This window comes from Equus przewalskii, chromosome 10 (genome assembly GCF_037783145.1).
Source record: "Equus przewalskii isolate Varuska chromosome 10, EquPr2, whole genome shotgun sequence".
In the NCBI taxonomy this organism is placed as follows: Eukaryota; Metazoa; Chordata; class Mammalia; order Perissodactyla; family Equidae; genus Equus; species Equus przewalskii.
The window spans coordinates 1,472,852-1,489,075 of NC_091840.1; the positions used below are offsets into that span (position 1 = coordinate 1,472,852).

The 16,224-nt window shown below is 58.9% G+C and overlaps 2 protein-coding genes across 11 annotated transcripts in view; one reads left to right on the top strand and one right to left on the bottom strand.

Moving 5' to 3' along the window:
* Positions 1-16,088, bottom strand: HGS (hepatocyte growth factor-regulated tyrosine kinase substrate). 8 transcript variants are annotated; one of them, XM_070561319.1, is made up of 23 exons: positions 15,794-15,915; positions 14,775-14,894; positions 14,103-14,187; positions 13,693-13,768; positions 13,184-13,276; positions 11,331-11,454; positions 9,881-9,933; positions 9,372-9,440; positions 8,504-8,628; positions 7,279-7,357; positions 7,111-7,209; positions 6,844-6,939; positions 6,124-6,162; positions 5,904-6,047; positions 5,746-5,805; positions 4,836-5,046; positions 4,209-4,381; positions 3,997-4,137; positions 3,738-3,915; positions 1,699-1,832; positions 1,480-1,599; positions 1,173-1,262; positions 1-682 (listed from the first exon to the last, which is right to left on the bottom strand). In XM_070561319.1, exons 1-23 carry the CDS (start codon positions 15,828-15,830, stop codon positions 572-574), a joined length of 2,457 nt encoding a protein of 818 aa, XP_070417420.1. In that variant the 5' UTR covers positions 15,831-15,915; the 3' UTR covers positions 1-571. The 8 variants fall into 8 exon arrangements, with proteins under 8 accessions (XP_070417420.1, XP_070417419.1, XP_070417421.1 ...); XM_070561318.1 differs by having other exon boundaries at positions 4,836-5,049; positions 15,794-15,885; XM_070561320.1 differs by lacking the exon at positions 14,775-14,894 and having other exon boundaries at positions 4,836-5,049; positions 15,794-16,088.
* Positions 16,061-16,224, top strand: part of ARL16 (ARF like GTPase 16) — a 6,411-nt gene continuing 6,247 nt past the window's right edge. For all 3 annotated transcript variants that reach the window (XR_011523244.1, XR_011523245.1, XM_070561329.1), the window contains exon 1: positions 16,061-16,206. Coding sequence is in view for 1 of the 3 variants with exons in the window: in XM_070561329.1 (XP_070417430.1) it covers positions 16,146-16,206 (61 nt within the window). In the remaining 2 variants the exon portion in view is untranslated. The remainder of the gene's footprint in view (positions 16,207-16,224) is intronic.

The following is a 16,224-nucleotide window of genomic DNA, read 5'->3' on the forward strand; positions in this document are numbered from 1 at the left end:
ACCTGTTGAAGGACATTTTATTATCACTGTTCCATTCCGTCTACTTGGGGCACTGGATGAGATGACAGCTCAGAAGCAGAGAAGCTGGAGACAAGCCCCCACCCTTCCTGTGAGGGCCAAGGGCACCCCTGCTGACAGCCCAGGGGCCATGCTGGAGGGCTCCGGGGAGCACGAACATTAGTCACAGACCACCAGCCCCGTGGTCTCACAGGTGGGGATGGGAGGGCACGGGCTGCACGGGGCAGAGGGACCTGACCCACTGGGCTAGGGGCTTCCTCTCAGAGAAGGTCCTTCCCTCCCAGCCTCCTCCCTGAGGCCCCCGCCTTGGGGAAAGAAGTCAGAGACCAACTAGGGAGACAAGGACGAGGATGGGGCCGGGGGGATGAAGAGCCAGCAGGCAAGGACAGAAAAAGGGAGGAGGGCCAGGGTGAAGGGCCCCCCTCTGCTCACATGGAGCAGGGACACTACACGGTGTAAGAGGAAAGAGGAGAGGGTGCGGCTAGTTAGACACGGAGGCGACAGTTTTGGAGAACTGCGGTGTTACTCTGCATAGCAAGCTCCCGGCCCAGGGTCAGTCGAATGAGATGAGCTGGGCTTCGCTGCCCTGTGCCGGCGGCCCCTGTGCAGGTGGCTGCTGGGCCACGGGGGGCTGCTGCTGTGGAGGGCCGCCCGAGGGTGCCATCTGGGGTGGGGACACAGGCCATTGGTCCTCCCTCCCCAGGCCCCAGCCTCCCCACCCTCTAATGGCTTCTCTAGAACACCCTGTCCTGGCCTCATCCCCAGTACTCAGTCCCATCAAGCCCAGTCTGGGCCGCGGCAAAGGAGGCCTCCCGACTCCCTCCCTCCAGCCTACTCTGGGCTCCCTGTCCTCTTCCTGTCCCTAGCAGAGCACAGACTCCAGGAGTTCCGAACCAATGTCTACAGGGTTGAGCCGACATGGCCTTGGGCTTGTAAGTAATACAGTGGTTTTGATACCTACAGGTGTTCTCTGTGTGTGTTTCCATCCTACTTTTCTCTGACGAGAAGCAGTCCTGGCCTGCACTGTCCATTCGTCCCAGAACAGCCCACCCTGAGGAGGGCCTGGAGCACAAGCCTGTCTCCCCTGTGAGCTGGCTTACAGGACAGCCCTCACTGGGTCATGACCCACAGTGGCAGCCCTGGGAGAGGCTCACCTGCTGGTACATGGGCTGCTGCCCTGAGATGTAGGGCTGCTGTGGGGGTGGCAGAGGGGCATCTTGGCTGGGGAGGGTGGTCATGAGATTCTGTGAAGAATAAAACGAACCCTGACATTGAGAAAAGAGCTGGGTAACCACACAAATGGGCTGGTTTCTGACCTGGAAAAATCAGATGCTGACCAGCCAGGAGAACCCAGTGGAGGGGATAGGGTGGGGAGCAGAAGGGTGTAGCCTGCTCAGTCTCCCCAAGCCTCTCGCCAAGGGACCCCGCCCCTCCCCTGTCTGGACACCCCTAGTCTCTCACCTGCATGCTGTAAGGCTGGTAGCCCATGGACACCGACTGGCTCCCCATGTAACCCATGGTGCCGGACTGCGGAGGCTGGGAGATGGCTGGGAGGCTCTGCGGAGCCTGGGAAGCCACGTTCTATGGACGGAAGGAAGGGGTGAGATGGGAGAAGGGCTGGGGCCGGGTGCCCCAGAGCAGAGGCCTCACTGGGGGAGGGGAGCAGCCTCGCCCACCTACCTGATAGCCCTGTGTAGGAGTGGGCTGGTAGGACGAGTAGGCTGGGCTGGCGGTGGGCCCAGCAGGGCCCTGGGGGGCGGCCTGTGCGCCAGAGGCCCCTGCTGGGTATATGTAGGCACTCACCATGCTGGGATCTGTGGAGGAAAAAGAAGAATGAGGTTGAGACCCTGGAGGGTCGGGGCCAGGAAGGAGAGGGTGGAGGATGGCGAGGGTGGAGGATGGCGAGGGTGGAGGATGGCGAGGGGAGTTGCTTCTCTTGAGTTTTCCTTTTTGTTGTCACTTTTGGAACTAAGTTCATGTTTCACAGTCTCACAAAAGGAAAATAAATGAAATCAATTGGAATGAGAAAGAAACCCTTAAATTGAACGAATCAGAAAAAATGAACCAAACTGAATTCCAAACAGGTAACATGATGACACCGAAGGGAGTAGAGAGACTAACCCTAGTAACAGAGTCTGGACTCTGCCCTCAGGCTAAAGACACAGGACCCCCAGCAAACAGTAAACCTGGTCAGGGCACCTTTCCCGGAGGCCTGGGTCAGTGTTCCTAAAGCTGCTTTCTGTGTGTCCTGGGAATGAACAGGATGCGAACAGGAAGAGAAGGGGCAGACTCACTGTCAGAGGAGGGAGTCACAACACGGAAAGGGCAGGAAGCCCTGATGCTGTTGGAGGTGAAGGCATCGGAGTAAACTCATGTTTCTTACACATACAGATAAAGGGGTGGGTGTATCCACACGCATATATGCACGTATGCTGGGCGTGTGTCCACACGTTGCCCAGCCCTGTCTGCTGAGAGGGTCTGGAGGCACTGAGCACACGTAAACCTAGACCTCGGCGTCCAAACGCCATCCTCCACTAAAAGGAACCAGGCTCCTGGGAGAAATAGCTGCTTCCAGCGCCGAGAAAGGACAAGATGACCACAGAAGATCTAGTTGTTCCAGAAAGCAAGCACCCACACAGCAGCAGGACGTGTCAGGATGGCAGAGGAACCGGCCAGAGGGCTCCCCGAGTCCCACCTGGGACAATCGGAGCATCCAAATAAACAGTGAGAATAAAGGATTATCACCTTTGACTAGAACGAGTCTGCACTAAGAATGACAAATGAATAAACAGGAGAAAAGAAGAGGGCATCCTTACGGTGGCAAGACAACTAAGGAATGCGGGAGCAACGGAGTCAGTCACTACTGGCAAACATGACAGGTTCAGGTAAAAATTAGCAAAAAACACTAAATCTAGTGGGTGAAAATTTAAAGAGAACAGGATATTTGCAAGTCTTATGTCCCCACAAAACACTTGTTGACTACCAAGGGAAAAAGAGTCGCTTTACAGTGAGGAAACCCGGCGGCCCCCCACACCACATGACCAGAGCTACCACCACCAGTGATGGGACAAAGCGGCTTGCTGTGCCTCCCACAGAACACCACGTGCTCCCGTGATAGCTGCCAAAACATAGCCCTGGAATGTCACACCGATGGAAGACCACACAAACCCAAACGGCTGGTCTGCAAGACGGAGGGTCAGTGCTCTTTGAGAAGTCAATGTCATGAATCACAAAGGCAGACCGAGGAGCATTCTAGCCTAAAGGAGATAGGCAGGGTGGCTGAATACAACCCATATCGTGGGGTTTCCTATTGGCACAAAGGGTGTTACTGGGACAATGTGGGAGCACAAACACGGCTGTGGATGAGGTCAGGCCCTGGCCTCAGTGGCTCCTGGTCGGTCTGGTACCTGTGCCCAGGCTGTGAGGAGTGTCCTGGTTTAGGAAATGTATGCTGAAGCCTCTAGGAGAGGGCGTCACGCCTGCTGCGCTCTAAAACAGGTCAGGGAAGAAAGCATGTGCATGTGTGCGTGTCTGTGCACGTGAAGAGAGAGAACAAACGTGGTCAAATATTAACATCTGGGGAACTGAAAAAATTCTTTGTACCATTCTCCTAACTTTTCTGTAAATCTGCAATTACGCCAAAATAAAGATCAAAGAAGAAAAAGATAAAGGTGTGGGGCTTGTCTTAGCTGGTCAGCACCTCCACCCACCCCCATTACCTGCTCCGGCCCCAGGCATGCTGGGGTAGGGGCCGCTGGCGGCCGGGGCCGGCTGGCTCATGTACACCGTGTGCATGGGGGAGCCTTCCACCGAGCCTGCTGGGCTGAAGGTGCTGGGGAAGCTTGTTGGGCCTGAGGGCTGATACAGCACGCCCCCGGCTGCAGGCATGGCCTGGAGCTGGGGACAAAGAGACGGCTGTCAGAGCCAGTTCTCAGTTGCCGGAGTCCTAGGGGAGTGAGACGGGTGGTAGCCACATGCCTGGGCATAGGGCAGGGAGAAGGCAGGCATCTGGGCCCGCATCTGGATGGTCTGCTTCTGCTGCTCCAGCCGCATCTGCCGCTCCTTCTCCTGCTCCTGCAAGCGCTGGATGGCCAGCTGCCTCTGTACCTCCAGGTACTCCTGCGGGCCACAAAGCAGCAGTCAGGGCCAGCCTCGTGCCTGGTGCGCCCACAGCTGGGTCGTCACCACACCTGCTTCTTCTGCCGCATGATCTCCAGCTTCTGGGCCAGCTGGATCTGGCGCTGGCGCTCGGCCTCCTCAGCTGCCCGGCGCAGCTTCTCCCGGTGCTCCTCCCGCAGGGCACTGAGTGCCCCCCGGGCATCGCGGATCTGCGCCAGCTTGTCCTGGAGGCCCTCATAGTACACTGTGGGGAGAGGACAGAGTGGGGAGCCCTTGGTGTTGGATGGAAGCATGGGCTGCCTGGTGGTGGGCTCCTGCCCTGGGCTGTGATGCCCAGGCCTGCCTTTGCCCAGCCAGTCTCAGGAAACAGCAAGGCCCAGCCAAGTACTTGTCAACAGGGCACAGCTGGCATCTGAGTTGGGGGTGGGGTTCTTCTTTGAGCTGATTGTCCCATGCTTGGTGGGACATTTCCCATCACTGGGACCATCTCCTGCGGAGTCCAGGGCCCAGAGACATACTCTTAAGAAGCCACAGCCCCACCCTCAGGAACCTTTCCAGTGCCCAGTGACTGGCCAGCAGAGAAGGTGCTCACACAACACTGGAGAGGCTTGACGGTGCCTGGCCCAGAGGGCACCCACCGCACCTAGCATGTACAGTGAGACCTCAACAGAAGGCCCCGCGGCCCTGGAGGCACCTACGCCTGCGCTCATCCAGCTGGTTGAGCAGCTCCAGCAGCTGGGGGTGCATGCTATTGATGGACTGGAAGAGGGAGAGCACGGCCGAGTCGTTGGTGATGCTGCGGCCTCGCACGTGGTTGCTCTTCATGCGGTTGACAAAGGTGGTGACGGCGTTCTGCAGGGCCTTCAGAAATTGCGCATGGCTCTCCTCTGACTCCCCGTTCTGGTACTGCTGCTGGGGACACACAGTGGGGTCTGGCTGAGTGTCCCCCCTGCCCCCCAGGCTCCCTGAACAAGACCAGCCTGCCTGGGCAGGGCTTTCTGTCCAAGGCCTCGATAGCCCCACCTGCACAAGCCCCAGGCGGCACTTGGCCTTGCCAGGCACTGAGCTCTGAACCAGCTGTGCATCTCTGACTTGATCCTCCCCATGACACTGTGAGGGGACACCCTCAGCATCCCCTTTTCCAAATGAAGAAACTGACCCCCAGGGAGGCTCGGCTCTTGCCCACGGGCACAGCGCTGCCCAGGACGGAGCTGTCTGGGGCTTGGACAGCTTGGCTCGCAGCCCCTCTGCCCCTCCCCACAGGCGCTCCCACCAGTGGTGACACAGGGCCTGCCTCCCTCCCAAAGGCCTTGGTCTCTTACTCCAAGGGCCAATAAAGCCCAGAAGCCCCAGGATAGACCAAAGACTCATGTGGGTGGTTCTGGGCTGCCCTGAAATATTCTAGTCCGTTCAGGGTAGACAGCAAGTGGCTGAGCTCCTGGACCACAGCCAGCCAGCCCAGAGAGGTTCAATCAAGAGTTCTGGGCCGGAACTCTGGGAAGTCACTGTGGGCTGCTTGACCCTCCTGTCAGGGCAGGTGCCTGTGAGGTGCTCTGCACTTGTGGAGGCCATGCTTTCCCTCTGCCTGTGGAGGGAGCCACAACTTACCTCACTAAAGGGGCCGCTGGAGGGAGTCATGGATTGAGAGTCTGTCTCCGGGAGAGGAGTCTGGAAGAGACCAGAGCGTGAATGGGGCCTCCAGACTGTGCCAGTGTCCCCCCTCCCAAGGGACCAGGGACTAGGAGCGCTGAGAGCAGCCCCCTCACCTCCACCACGCTGGCAGGGGCTGTGTGCCCCTCCCCAGGCTGGGCGGCAGGCTCCGTCAGGGGCACAGGCGCGGAGGGCGTGGGGCTCTTCCGAGCTTCCTCCTGCTTCTTCTCCCAGTAGTTCCGGTTGAGGTACCTGGCAAGCTACACAGGCAAGGGACTCACTCTCAAGGGCAGAAAGCAGCAGAAGGGGAAAGCGCTGCATGTGGGGTGTCCTCACCTCGGGGTCCATGTCCTCAGCCAGAGGCGCCGATGAGTTCTGGGGAGACACGAGGGGTCTGAGGGGCCGCAGGCCAGAGAAGCAGCAACCTGCAGGCTCAAACCACTCGCCCCAGCTCCCCTCGAGCCATTGCTCAGGAGGCCTGGATGGCACAGTGGTGACAGTGGACCCAGGGGCTGGCTGGAGCTGGTCCCAGGGAGGACTGCCAGCCCTCCCGTCAGCTGCACAGATGGTCCCAGCAAGTAGCTGGCAGGGCTGAGCTTAGTTCCTCCCCAAGTTGGTCGCACCCACAGAGCCCTGCAGAGCTTGCAAATCACTTTCTAAACCTTCCGTCCCACTTGCCACCCACCCACTATTTACAGAGGGGGCTGAGTGAGGCCAGAGAAAGGTTGGATCAACTCTCAGAAAGGAAGTCCCGTAACAGCCGGGCAGAGGGCGGGCTAGAAAAAGGCAAGGCTCGGGCGGGAAGTGTGGAAGAGACTGGGGTCTCACCAGTGGGGCCTCCAGCTTTCCCAGTGTCCTCCACCCCGAAAGAGGATCCTTGACCAGGGAGCCGAGAGCCATGGGAGCTGGGCTGCCAAGCTAGGTTCCCTTGACACTCGCCTGCATGACACGGCGCCATCCCTTCTGGGACAGCCCTCCCACCCATCCTCCTGCCCACTCCCATGGGAAGTGGTTTAAGCCAGTGTGGCCGAGCCAGAGGTTAGGGTTAGGGCTCACCACAGGTGAAGAGTACAGGCTGCTGGCGGGGGGCGCTGATGAGGCCACGGGTGTGGGCTCTGCCTTGGGGTATGCGGTGTATGCTGACTTCTGTCTCTGCGGGACAACCAGGAACAGAGTGTTGCGTGGGGAGCACGTGGCATAGGCAGGCCAAGCCTCCACACTCCTCTGCTTTCCCTGAACATCTAGGGGCGCTCCCCCAGCACCTCTGGACTCAGTGAAGCCTTAGGTCCCCCTCCTGCCCCCCGGAGTGCCTCCCTGGCTCACCATTCTCTCCTTCTCCTCGGCCTCTGACTGTGACAGGGCCAGGGCCAGCTGCAGCTCCTCCTCCTCCTGAAGGGCCGTCTCATCCCTCTTCGGGGGCAGCTGGGGGCAGATAGGGCTGAGTGAGCAGGACCCAGGGGATAGGCGCCCCCAGGGACCCGGGGCCAGTACCTGGGACTGCTGCGACAGGGGGCTGGTCAGGTACTCCGGGGGCAGCTCTGTCGTGGCGGAGGCCTTTCCCTCTGCTTTCCTGGAAGTGACAGGATGCTGTGGGTGACCAAGCACCACACCCCAGGCCCCCCGAGGTTCTCGAGGACACCACCTGGGACTTCCCTCCAACAGCCCCACAAAATGAAAGTGGTGGTTTCACATCCACATCCAGAGAAAAGCTGGACTTTCAAACCAGCTCTGTTGCCTCCAGGCCACAGGACCCTGGCCAAGCCACTTGGCTTAAGCCACAGCCCCTCTCCCGAAAACCAAGTTCAAACGCCCACCTGGCCAGACCACAGCTTTCCACGGAAAAGGGACTTTCCAGTGAAATGGCCTGCAGATATCACTTAACCAAGGGATCAGCTCCTATCGCCAACACTGGGACAGACGGACAGCGTAGGCACCGAGAGGGACACAGCCTCATTCCTGGATCCTGCCAGGAGTGCAGAACCTGACTATAACCATGAGGAAACCTTAAACCCAAACGGACGGACACACTACAATGACCTTGACCCTTAGAAATGTCTACATCATGAAAGAGAAAGAGGAGGAAAACACGTCTGGGTTCAGGCAGCTGAGGAGGCGTGACAGCCACCTGCCACACGCTGTAGAGTGGGATGGGTCCTGATAGGACGGAACTGCCACAGGATGTTACTGGGACTCAGCAAAACCAGAACAAGGACTACAAAGTAGCTGTCAGATGCCCCAATTTGACAACTGTGCTGTGGTTACATGAGAGAACATTCTTCTCCTTGGGAAATATACCCAGGAGGTTCCAGGGCTGAGGGACAGGGTGGCTGTGGCTTGCTCTTGCATGGTTCAGAATAAAATGCGTATGTGTGCACACACAAGCAGACAAGGGGACACGTGATTAAGCCAACATGGCAACATGTTAGTGTCAACACCGGAAAAGCCAGGTGAAGGGCCCACCTCGCAGGGTCTTCTTATACTCCTGCATCTTTTCTCTAGGTTTTACTTCCAAACTAAAATGTTAAAACACAAACAAACCAAAAAACAAACCCAAGCAACTGGCCCGCAAGTCTCAGACCCGAGGTTGAGGCATCTCGGTCTCGCCCGCCTGACCTGCCCGGAGTCCGGGACCTGGGGCCAACCCTCCGAGACAGGGGGACAGAGGCCCGGCTCCATGGGGCACGCAGCTGTCCTCAAGGCGCCCGCAGGGACTCACTTGTTCAGCTGCTCGTAGCAGGGCTCGCACACGCGTACTTCCTTCTCGATGCCGAACTTGGGGATGGTGGAGTACTTGGAGGAGCACTTGCCGCAGAAGATCTGGCCACATGCCCGGCAGTGGTGCTGGGACACAGGGTGGGTCAGGGCAGCGGCCTGGTGATGGGCCCCCACCCCGCCCAGCACCGCCTACTGCTGAACACAGCAGGCTGGGCCTCCCAGGCCGGGGGGGGCAAAGGGTGGGCAGAAAGCAGGTGTGGGAGGCCACAGAGGCCCTGGAAAAACAGGCTCCCTTCCAGGCTCTCAGCTGCAGACACCATTTTGGGGCAAAGTTAAATTAAAAAGAAAGATTCACAAAAAGCGTGCGTGAATTGTGCTGATAAAGGAGAGCTTTTGTTGGGTAGTGGGTCCTGTGAGTCTGCTCAGACCTCCCAGGCTCCCAGCCTTGGCTGCTGCCCACCTGGGCTTCAGGGGCAAGAGATGGTGGCTTGAGGATCCAAATTGGACAGACCAAGTCAGCTGAGGAGACGCAGCTAAGGGGTTGTCAGCTGAGGCAACACAGACCTGAGCCCCCCGAGCTGGGCTTGGGGTGTTCCATTTCTTGGGAGGAGCGCAGCCTTGCCCGAGCTTCACCTGATGGCACTGACCATCAGACACGGGACCCCTTGGTGACCATGCTCACCACACAGCTGGAGACTGGACTGGCTCCCTGCACCACCAAGTCACAGCCAAGAGGGAAAGGATCATGCGTGTGCAGTGGCTTCATGATGACGGTGGGTGGCCTGGGGTCTGCCCCGGCCGTGCAAGGAGCCAGGCCCTCCCACATGGCTGCTCAGGCGGCAGACCCCCCCAGGGGCAGGCACACTCACCTTTCGGGTCACCACTCCAAATTGTACCCTGCACCGGTGGCACTCCTCGGCGTCCACCCAGTCGGGGGCCTGGTGGGCACACAGAGTCAGGATCACACATTGCACCCCCCCTGCCAAGATCCCCACTTCCCACAGATGGAAGAAGACCCTGATGTGGGCAAGGGCCCAGGGCCACGTCACCGCAGACATGAGGAAGAAGCCCCTTGCAAAACAGACTTTTCTTCATACAGGCATGACAGCAAGGCTTCCCGCAGCTTCGGGGACAAGCAAATATTTACTTTAACTATATGAACTTTCTAGACACAGTCCAAAGGCACCTTGAACCATGTTCCAATCTCAGCCTGCAGAGACACGGCTGCGTGTTTACTTGAAAAAGTCAGATATTCTTGTTTTCGAGATGAAATAGCAGCTCACCCACCAACGCTCCCAACAAGCCCGGATCCCAGGGCTTCCCTCCTGCTTCCTCAAAGCAAGTTAATTCCCAGATCCGCAGTACCCCGAGAACTCACTCTCTCTGCAGCGAACATGGCGTCGCTCTCCTTGAACTCTGGGAAGACGTGTCCTGGAGAAAGGAGGCCCCGGTTACCACCGGGTGCCACCCTGGCATGCGAGGCCCTGACAGCCTCATCTGTCCTCGCCCTGAGACCTTCAGGAGCTATGTCCTAACTCTTGACATCTGCCTCCCCAAAGAAACCTACAGGAGGAGGCCCAGAGCCCCCGGGAGGCAGGTGCAGTGACCCACAACGGGCCAGAGTGTCTTAGTGCACAGCTCAGTCAGCCCACACCACACCCAGGTGGCTCCCCACGGCCACTCCATCCTGGGGGCCCCCAACACAGAGCCAAGCCTTTCTCCCACCATATCAAGGCCTCACAGATATTCCCTGGGCCTCCCGTCTGGCTCCTGGACCCACATTCCAGGCAACCACACTTCCCAGTATTCTTAAAGATGGAGTTCCCAAGCTTTTTTTGAGGCACAGACCCCTTGGGAATCCTATAAAACTTTAGACATTCGCCCCAGGAAAGTTAATGTGAGCACATTTCCAGCATCCCATGTCCAATGTTCAGGGACTGAGTGACTGGATGTTGGACAGGACCCTGGTCATACATTCTCCACAGGGTCCTGCCACCCCACAGCCACAAAACACCACTTCTGCTTGTATTCCACGCCTCATGTCTAAGGCCAGAGGACCTGGCCAAGTGTTCTGCACAGGGCACGGAAGCCCCAGCCCTCTCGTTCACTGCCCAGCATGAGCATCAGCAAACCTTCCAACTACAGCCTGAATCCACTGCCCACCTTGCCAAACCCCACCAGCTCTCCACAGCCACTGCCAACAGCCAGGAGGAATGCAAGGAATCCTTAAAAAATGCTCCTTAGCTGCCACACCCTGGCTTAAAATCCTCCAAGGACTTCCTGCTGTGCTCAGAGGACCCCAGCTCTGGCCCACAGCTCTCCTCCAGGCTGGTGCCTCCCACACCTTCAGCAGCCAGTCTGCACCAGCCCCGGGGCTCTGAACCGTGGTCCTCTGTGGGACAGTGTGGCCCAGGACGTCTCTCACCAGTTCGTTCTCAGGCTCAGGTCTGATGCACGTGCCACCTGCTCTCTAGGCCTTCCCCAACCACTTGTCCTAACCCAGCCCCCCCAGGGGCCAGGTCCCTCAGCTTGACTTCTCTCCTAGAACCCATCTCTCGTGGAAATTAGCTCTTCTGCTAACTTTTCACTTCTGTGTTGTCTGCTGCACTGCCCCTTCTCCACCCCTACCCCGATGGGGAATAAGATTCGGAAAGGCAGGGGCTCGGGTGTCCAGAACCAGGCTGATCCCATGTCCCCGCTGTGGGGACACCTACTCCACATTCCCAATGATGGTCATGTGGTGAGGCGCCATCCCCCACCCTGCTCAGGGTGGACAGGGGCAGCCTCTTGGCTCCTGGAGGCCACATCCCAAGCCTGCTCCGACTCACCTTCCACTTTCATGATCTGGTAAGTATCCTGGACCACCTTGTACTTGGGCTCATTCCGGAAGGCGTGTGCCCAGGCCTGAATCAGATACAGGATCTTATTTCGGACATTTACTTCTACCTGCCTCTGCAAAGAAGGGAAGGAGAAAGATAAGGAGGGCCTTGGGAAAGGCCAGTGCCAAAGAGACATCTCAGCATGAGGAAGTGGCTGGCAAGACCCCACAACTCCAAGCAGACGGAGCTGGCAGAGGCAGGCTGGGTCCCCCAAGCGGGGTGCCAGGGCCATGTACTGACCCACTCTCCAGGCCCAGCCCTCCTCCATGGAACCCTGTCCCTGAGGACAAACCTACTGCACCTGTCTGTCCACTCAGGGCCTGGACTTTTCTTTAACCCTGAGAAAAGCTGGGGTACCCCTGAAGCCAAAGTTCTCCAGTTCTGCCATCCTGTAACCATCTGCTTCTCTCTCTCCTGCCCCTTGGGACCCTGATCAGCCTCAGGAGCCCCTCAGTCTGTAACCCGCTCTGGCCCCAGTTAACGCTGGCCTCTAACAGGCAGAGCCAAACAGGCTGGGCTGAGGGAGCAGATGTGCCTCTGGCTGGCTCCCTCCTTCCCATAGCCAGCTGGGGTGGGTTGGGGGCAGCAACCATTTCCACCAGGTCAAAGCACAGCGAATCACATTTCCAGAGTCCTCCTGGGGACAAAGTCCACACACGATGCTCAGGAGAACGGTGGGATAAGAAGGCTGCTCACAGAGACACCTACTACAGCTCGCACGCTGGGCTTCGGTTCTTTCTCATAATCTGTGTCCAGTCAGCGGCCCCCCCCTTTCCTCTCATAACCCTGCCCCCGCCAAGGGAGGACTAACTGGCATAAACCACATGCCCCACGAACAGAACACAATGGTGCCAATACAAGGAGAGACCAGGTTCTAACTCCTTCTGCTGTTTCAGCCTGCCCAGAGTAGGGAACGGCCAATGTCACCAGCCAGGGCCTCAGAGAAGCCCTGCTGTCAGCTCAGGTCCCAGATGGGCTCTTGGCCACGTGGGCCCACAGGCACCTGGACAGGCCCACGAAACCATGGCCTGGCTCACCAGTGGTGGCAGAGATGGAGCCCAGGGCTGTGCTCCTCAGCTGCCACCCTGGGCAGCCTCATCTCTGGGGAATGCCCTTTCCCCTCAAAGAATGGCTGCACCACTCCACTCTGCATCACACAACCTCCCGGTGTCACTGCCCACATCACAATCCCCGCAGGTGGGCAGTGCGAGCCTGAGGCCACAGGCAGCTGCCCACTCAGAACACTCTCTCTTGGGGTTCTGGAGGACTCTCCCTGCTTTGCCAAAGAATAGCATGAAACGCACTCTCCAAGGTGTCCCTGCTCTGCTGTCTCCCCTCAACTGTCCCTTCATAATAAACACGTCAGACTCACAGGCCTCCCTGCTCAGAATCCCTCCTGGGGCCCCATGCGTGGGACCCACCCAGCGCCTTCCGGGACACCCCTAGGCCTCTGCTCGCACACCCTGTTTCCTTCCACCTACTTCTCTACCACTCAGTGAGGGTGAGGTCCCCCTCCTTCAAGACTTGGCTCCAAGCCCTGCCCTCAGTAAGCCATCCCGACCCCACAGGAAGAGCGGGGTCTTCTCTGTGCCCCTAGGCTCAGCACCCGGCTCACTTCCGGTAAGGCCCTGACCTCACCGGTTTGGGAGTGGCACCATGCGAGGACGACCAATGCACGCCTTCCCGTCCTCTGCCCAACCTGGCACTGCTCCTGCCAGAGGTGCCAGCAAACACCCACAAGGCAGGCCATGGGGTAGCCGTATCCCCAGCCTGGACCTCACTGCTCCCCACGAGGCCCCCACCTTCAGTAGCTCCTTCAGCTCCTCCATGGTCTGCTTGTTAGCCACCTCGTCATGGACGGTCTGCCCACAGTTCTTCACCACAGACTCCATGACCTGCAGACCCCAAGGAAGGGAAGGGTCAGGCTGCCGGTCAGGGCAGGGACACCCCCTCCTGGACAGGCGCACCCCCCAACAAGAAGGCAGGGCTGACAGGCCTCTAGGGCCACCCAGGCAGTCAGGAGAGCCCACGTGGCATCCTCTAAGGCAGGCGGCAGCCAGCGCTATACACGCTCCTTCTAACTCCACGTTTTATCGCAAGGACAGACCAGAGTCGAGCTCAGGGATCCAAGTCTGTCAGCATTTCCCCTGCCCCAGCCCTCATCAGGGCTGCTCGCATCTGCCCTCCCTCTGGGCCCCTCACTGCTGGTGGTATGCCCAGGCAGGTGGGCAAAGCCACTGGTTGACTCATCTCTGCCATCCCAACAGGGGGCGGGGACCCTTGGACGACGGGAATGCAGGGGTCTCATTACCTCCAGGGCATACAAGGCCACATGGGGATTCTTGTCGTTGACTTTCTTCTTGATGGAACTCACGGCATACTTTGCTCTGAGAAAAAAGGGCGTTGGGAAAAGCAGAAAGAGAAGGAAAAAAGGAAATAGTCTCAGCAACCAAGATGAGAAAAGTCCACCGCCATGTGGTCCTTGAGAACCCCCAGCAAATGTTCAGGTAACCACGTGCTTCCCAGCCATACAGAGAAAATCCTTTAGTTGTCCCAAGGTCTCAAAAATCCCAGAAAGCACACCAGGCAACTCTCCGCCTGAAGAAAACTCCATCCAGAAGATCATCGCAGGATCTTGGAGGGTCAGTGGGCACCAAGCAACCCCAACAGATGGCACGACCAGGCCCTTGGTTCTAGTGAGCACAGGCCCTCCCCACTTACTGTGTGTCCCCCTGGCGGATCAGGTCGCAAATCTGGAGGATGGACTCCCAGTCGGTCTCCAGCAGAAGCTGGCTGGTTGCTTTGTCTAAGGCAGAAACGCACCACGATCAGGGCTTGTCCTGCTGTGTGATTCCTTAGGAAGCCCCCAGCTCAGCAACCGGGAGGAGCAACTGCCTCCTTCCCATTTTAAACATTTGAACGAAATGGAAAACCATGTGAAAATCCTCCTGATGCTCGATAACGATGAGCGCTGTCCTGCCCAAACAAGGGGCAAATAACTTGAAAAACAGTAACAGAGAATGCCCGTCATGGGCTTGTTATCCACCAGGTGCTGTTCCAAACACTTTTTGTGAACTCACTCACTCCACTCTCACACAAGCTTAAGAGCTAGGTGCTATTTCCATCCTCTTTGCAGATAAAGAAACTGAAGCAGAGAGGTGAGGTTACCGCCCAAAGTCACACAGCTTGCTGGGGATAAAGCCGGAATTCAACTCTATGCTGGGCTGCTTCTCAACAAAGAGAATTCTGCCATCTCGTCCCTCAGAGTTTCTGTTTTTTTCTAGAAGTTTAACCTATTCCATCAGATCTCAGTTGGGGCAAGGCTAGAGAGAGACGCAGCACGGATTCCAGCCCTCTACTTCAAGTGTTTTTTGGGGCAAAGATGGGACTGACCTCCAAGAAGGATTCTCCACCCAATATCACTACTGTGTGCCACAGCTGTCCCAGATAGCAGACGCTCCGAGGAGCTGCTGCTCCAGCCCCGCTGGCACCATCTCCTGACATACAGATGACCTAATAAGGCATGTCCACTTTCAGTATTGATCTGGTAATAACTTCTGGATTGATCCTTGAAGGGCTGAACCATCCCTGTATGGCTGAGTTCCTCAGCCTGCATGCTCCAAAAGCAAGGAAGGCAGAAGGAGGCGCTCCACGCCTCATCGGAGGGCGGGCTCGGGCTGACTACCGGAGCACCCAGAGAGCCTGTCCCAAACACGGGTGCCAGTAGCTTCTTTTGGGGAGGGGGAACATGCCCACAAATATTCACTTTCCTTCCTAAAATTTGTGACCTCCAGGAGGCTCAGAAAGGATCAGCCTTACACCTCCAGCAAACAGAGAATACGCCTTCCTAACCCACCGGGCGCTCCCTGGGTTCTGGTCCGGCTCCCCAGGGAAGCAGCGCTCAAAAGAGCTCGGCAGGGTCCAGGAACGACGCGACTGGCTCCACCCTTCGGGGCCCAATGTTTGGGTCATAACTTCCAAATCCTATACAATCTAGGCTTTTTTCGGGGGAGGGAAGTCTGCTGAAATCTTATTATTTGACTGAGTCACCGGTTTCGTGACTCAGGACTTCTGGCCCCGTCGCTGGGTCAGAGCTCGCGGTTCCAGAAGGAGCCCGACCGTCTCCCGGGACCCGCCAGCTTCCAAGCCCCAGGGGCCGAGAGCCCCGCGCGAGGGCACCTCCGCGGACCCGCGCCCACTGCGGGGGACGTCCGCCCAGTGCCCAGACTGCCGAGCCCCCGCGTCGCCGGCGCGCCCACACGGGGCCCAGGTCGCGCGGCGGCCGCCCTCGGCGCCCTCCCGGCGGCCGCGGGCTGGGCCAGGGGGCGGGGGCCGGCGGGGCGCGCCCCGGGCCGGGGCCAGTGGACCGCGCGGCGGAGGCGCGGGCGGGGGGCGGGCGGGGGCTGCGTTACCTAGGAGACGCTCGAAGGTGCCGCTGCCGCGCCCCATGGCGACCCCGGAGCCGACCCGACGCCGCGGCACTCCCTCCCTGCCAGCCGGCGCGCCCCCGACTTCCGCTTCCGCCTTCACCCCGGGCGCGCTCACGCGCACGTCGCCGGGCAAGCCCGCGAGCCGCTAGGAGGCGGGCCTTTACGCTTGGCCCACACTCTGTGCGCCGATCGGGCCGCGCCCGTCGAGTCGGTGGGCGCCGAGAACCAATGAGCCGCCCGGAGGCGAGGCCCCTCCAATGAGAGCGGGGCGGGGGGCGGGCCTTGCGTCGCCGCGGGGCAGAGCTACGGGTACCGGGTGGAGCTAGGGGCCGGGATGTGTCTCATCCTGGGGCCCACGGGCGTCGGGAAGACGCTGTTGGTGAAACGACTGCAAGCTATCCTTCCGCGCCGAG

What these genes read in the sequence shown, in the direction of transcription:
- HGS (XM_070561318.1), bottom strand. Translation starts at nt 15,830, where the DNA reads ATGGGGCGCGGCAGCGGCACCTTCGAGCGTCTCCTAG. An exon ending in GTGGAGAATCCTTCTTGGAG is followed by an intron (nt 14,188 to 14,774) that starts GTCAGTCCCATC and finishes TTTCTGCCTTAG; the next exon opens with ACAAAGCAACCAGCCAGCTT. An exon ending in CCAGATCATGAAAGTGGAAG is followed by an intron (nt 9,934 to 11,330) that starts GTGAGTCGGAGC and finishes TCCTTTCTCCAG; the next exon opens with GACACGTCTTCCCAGAGTTC.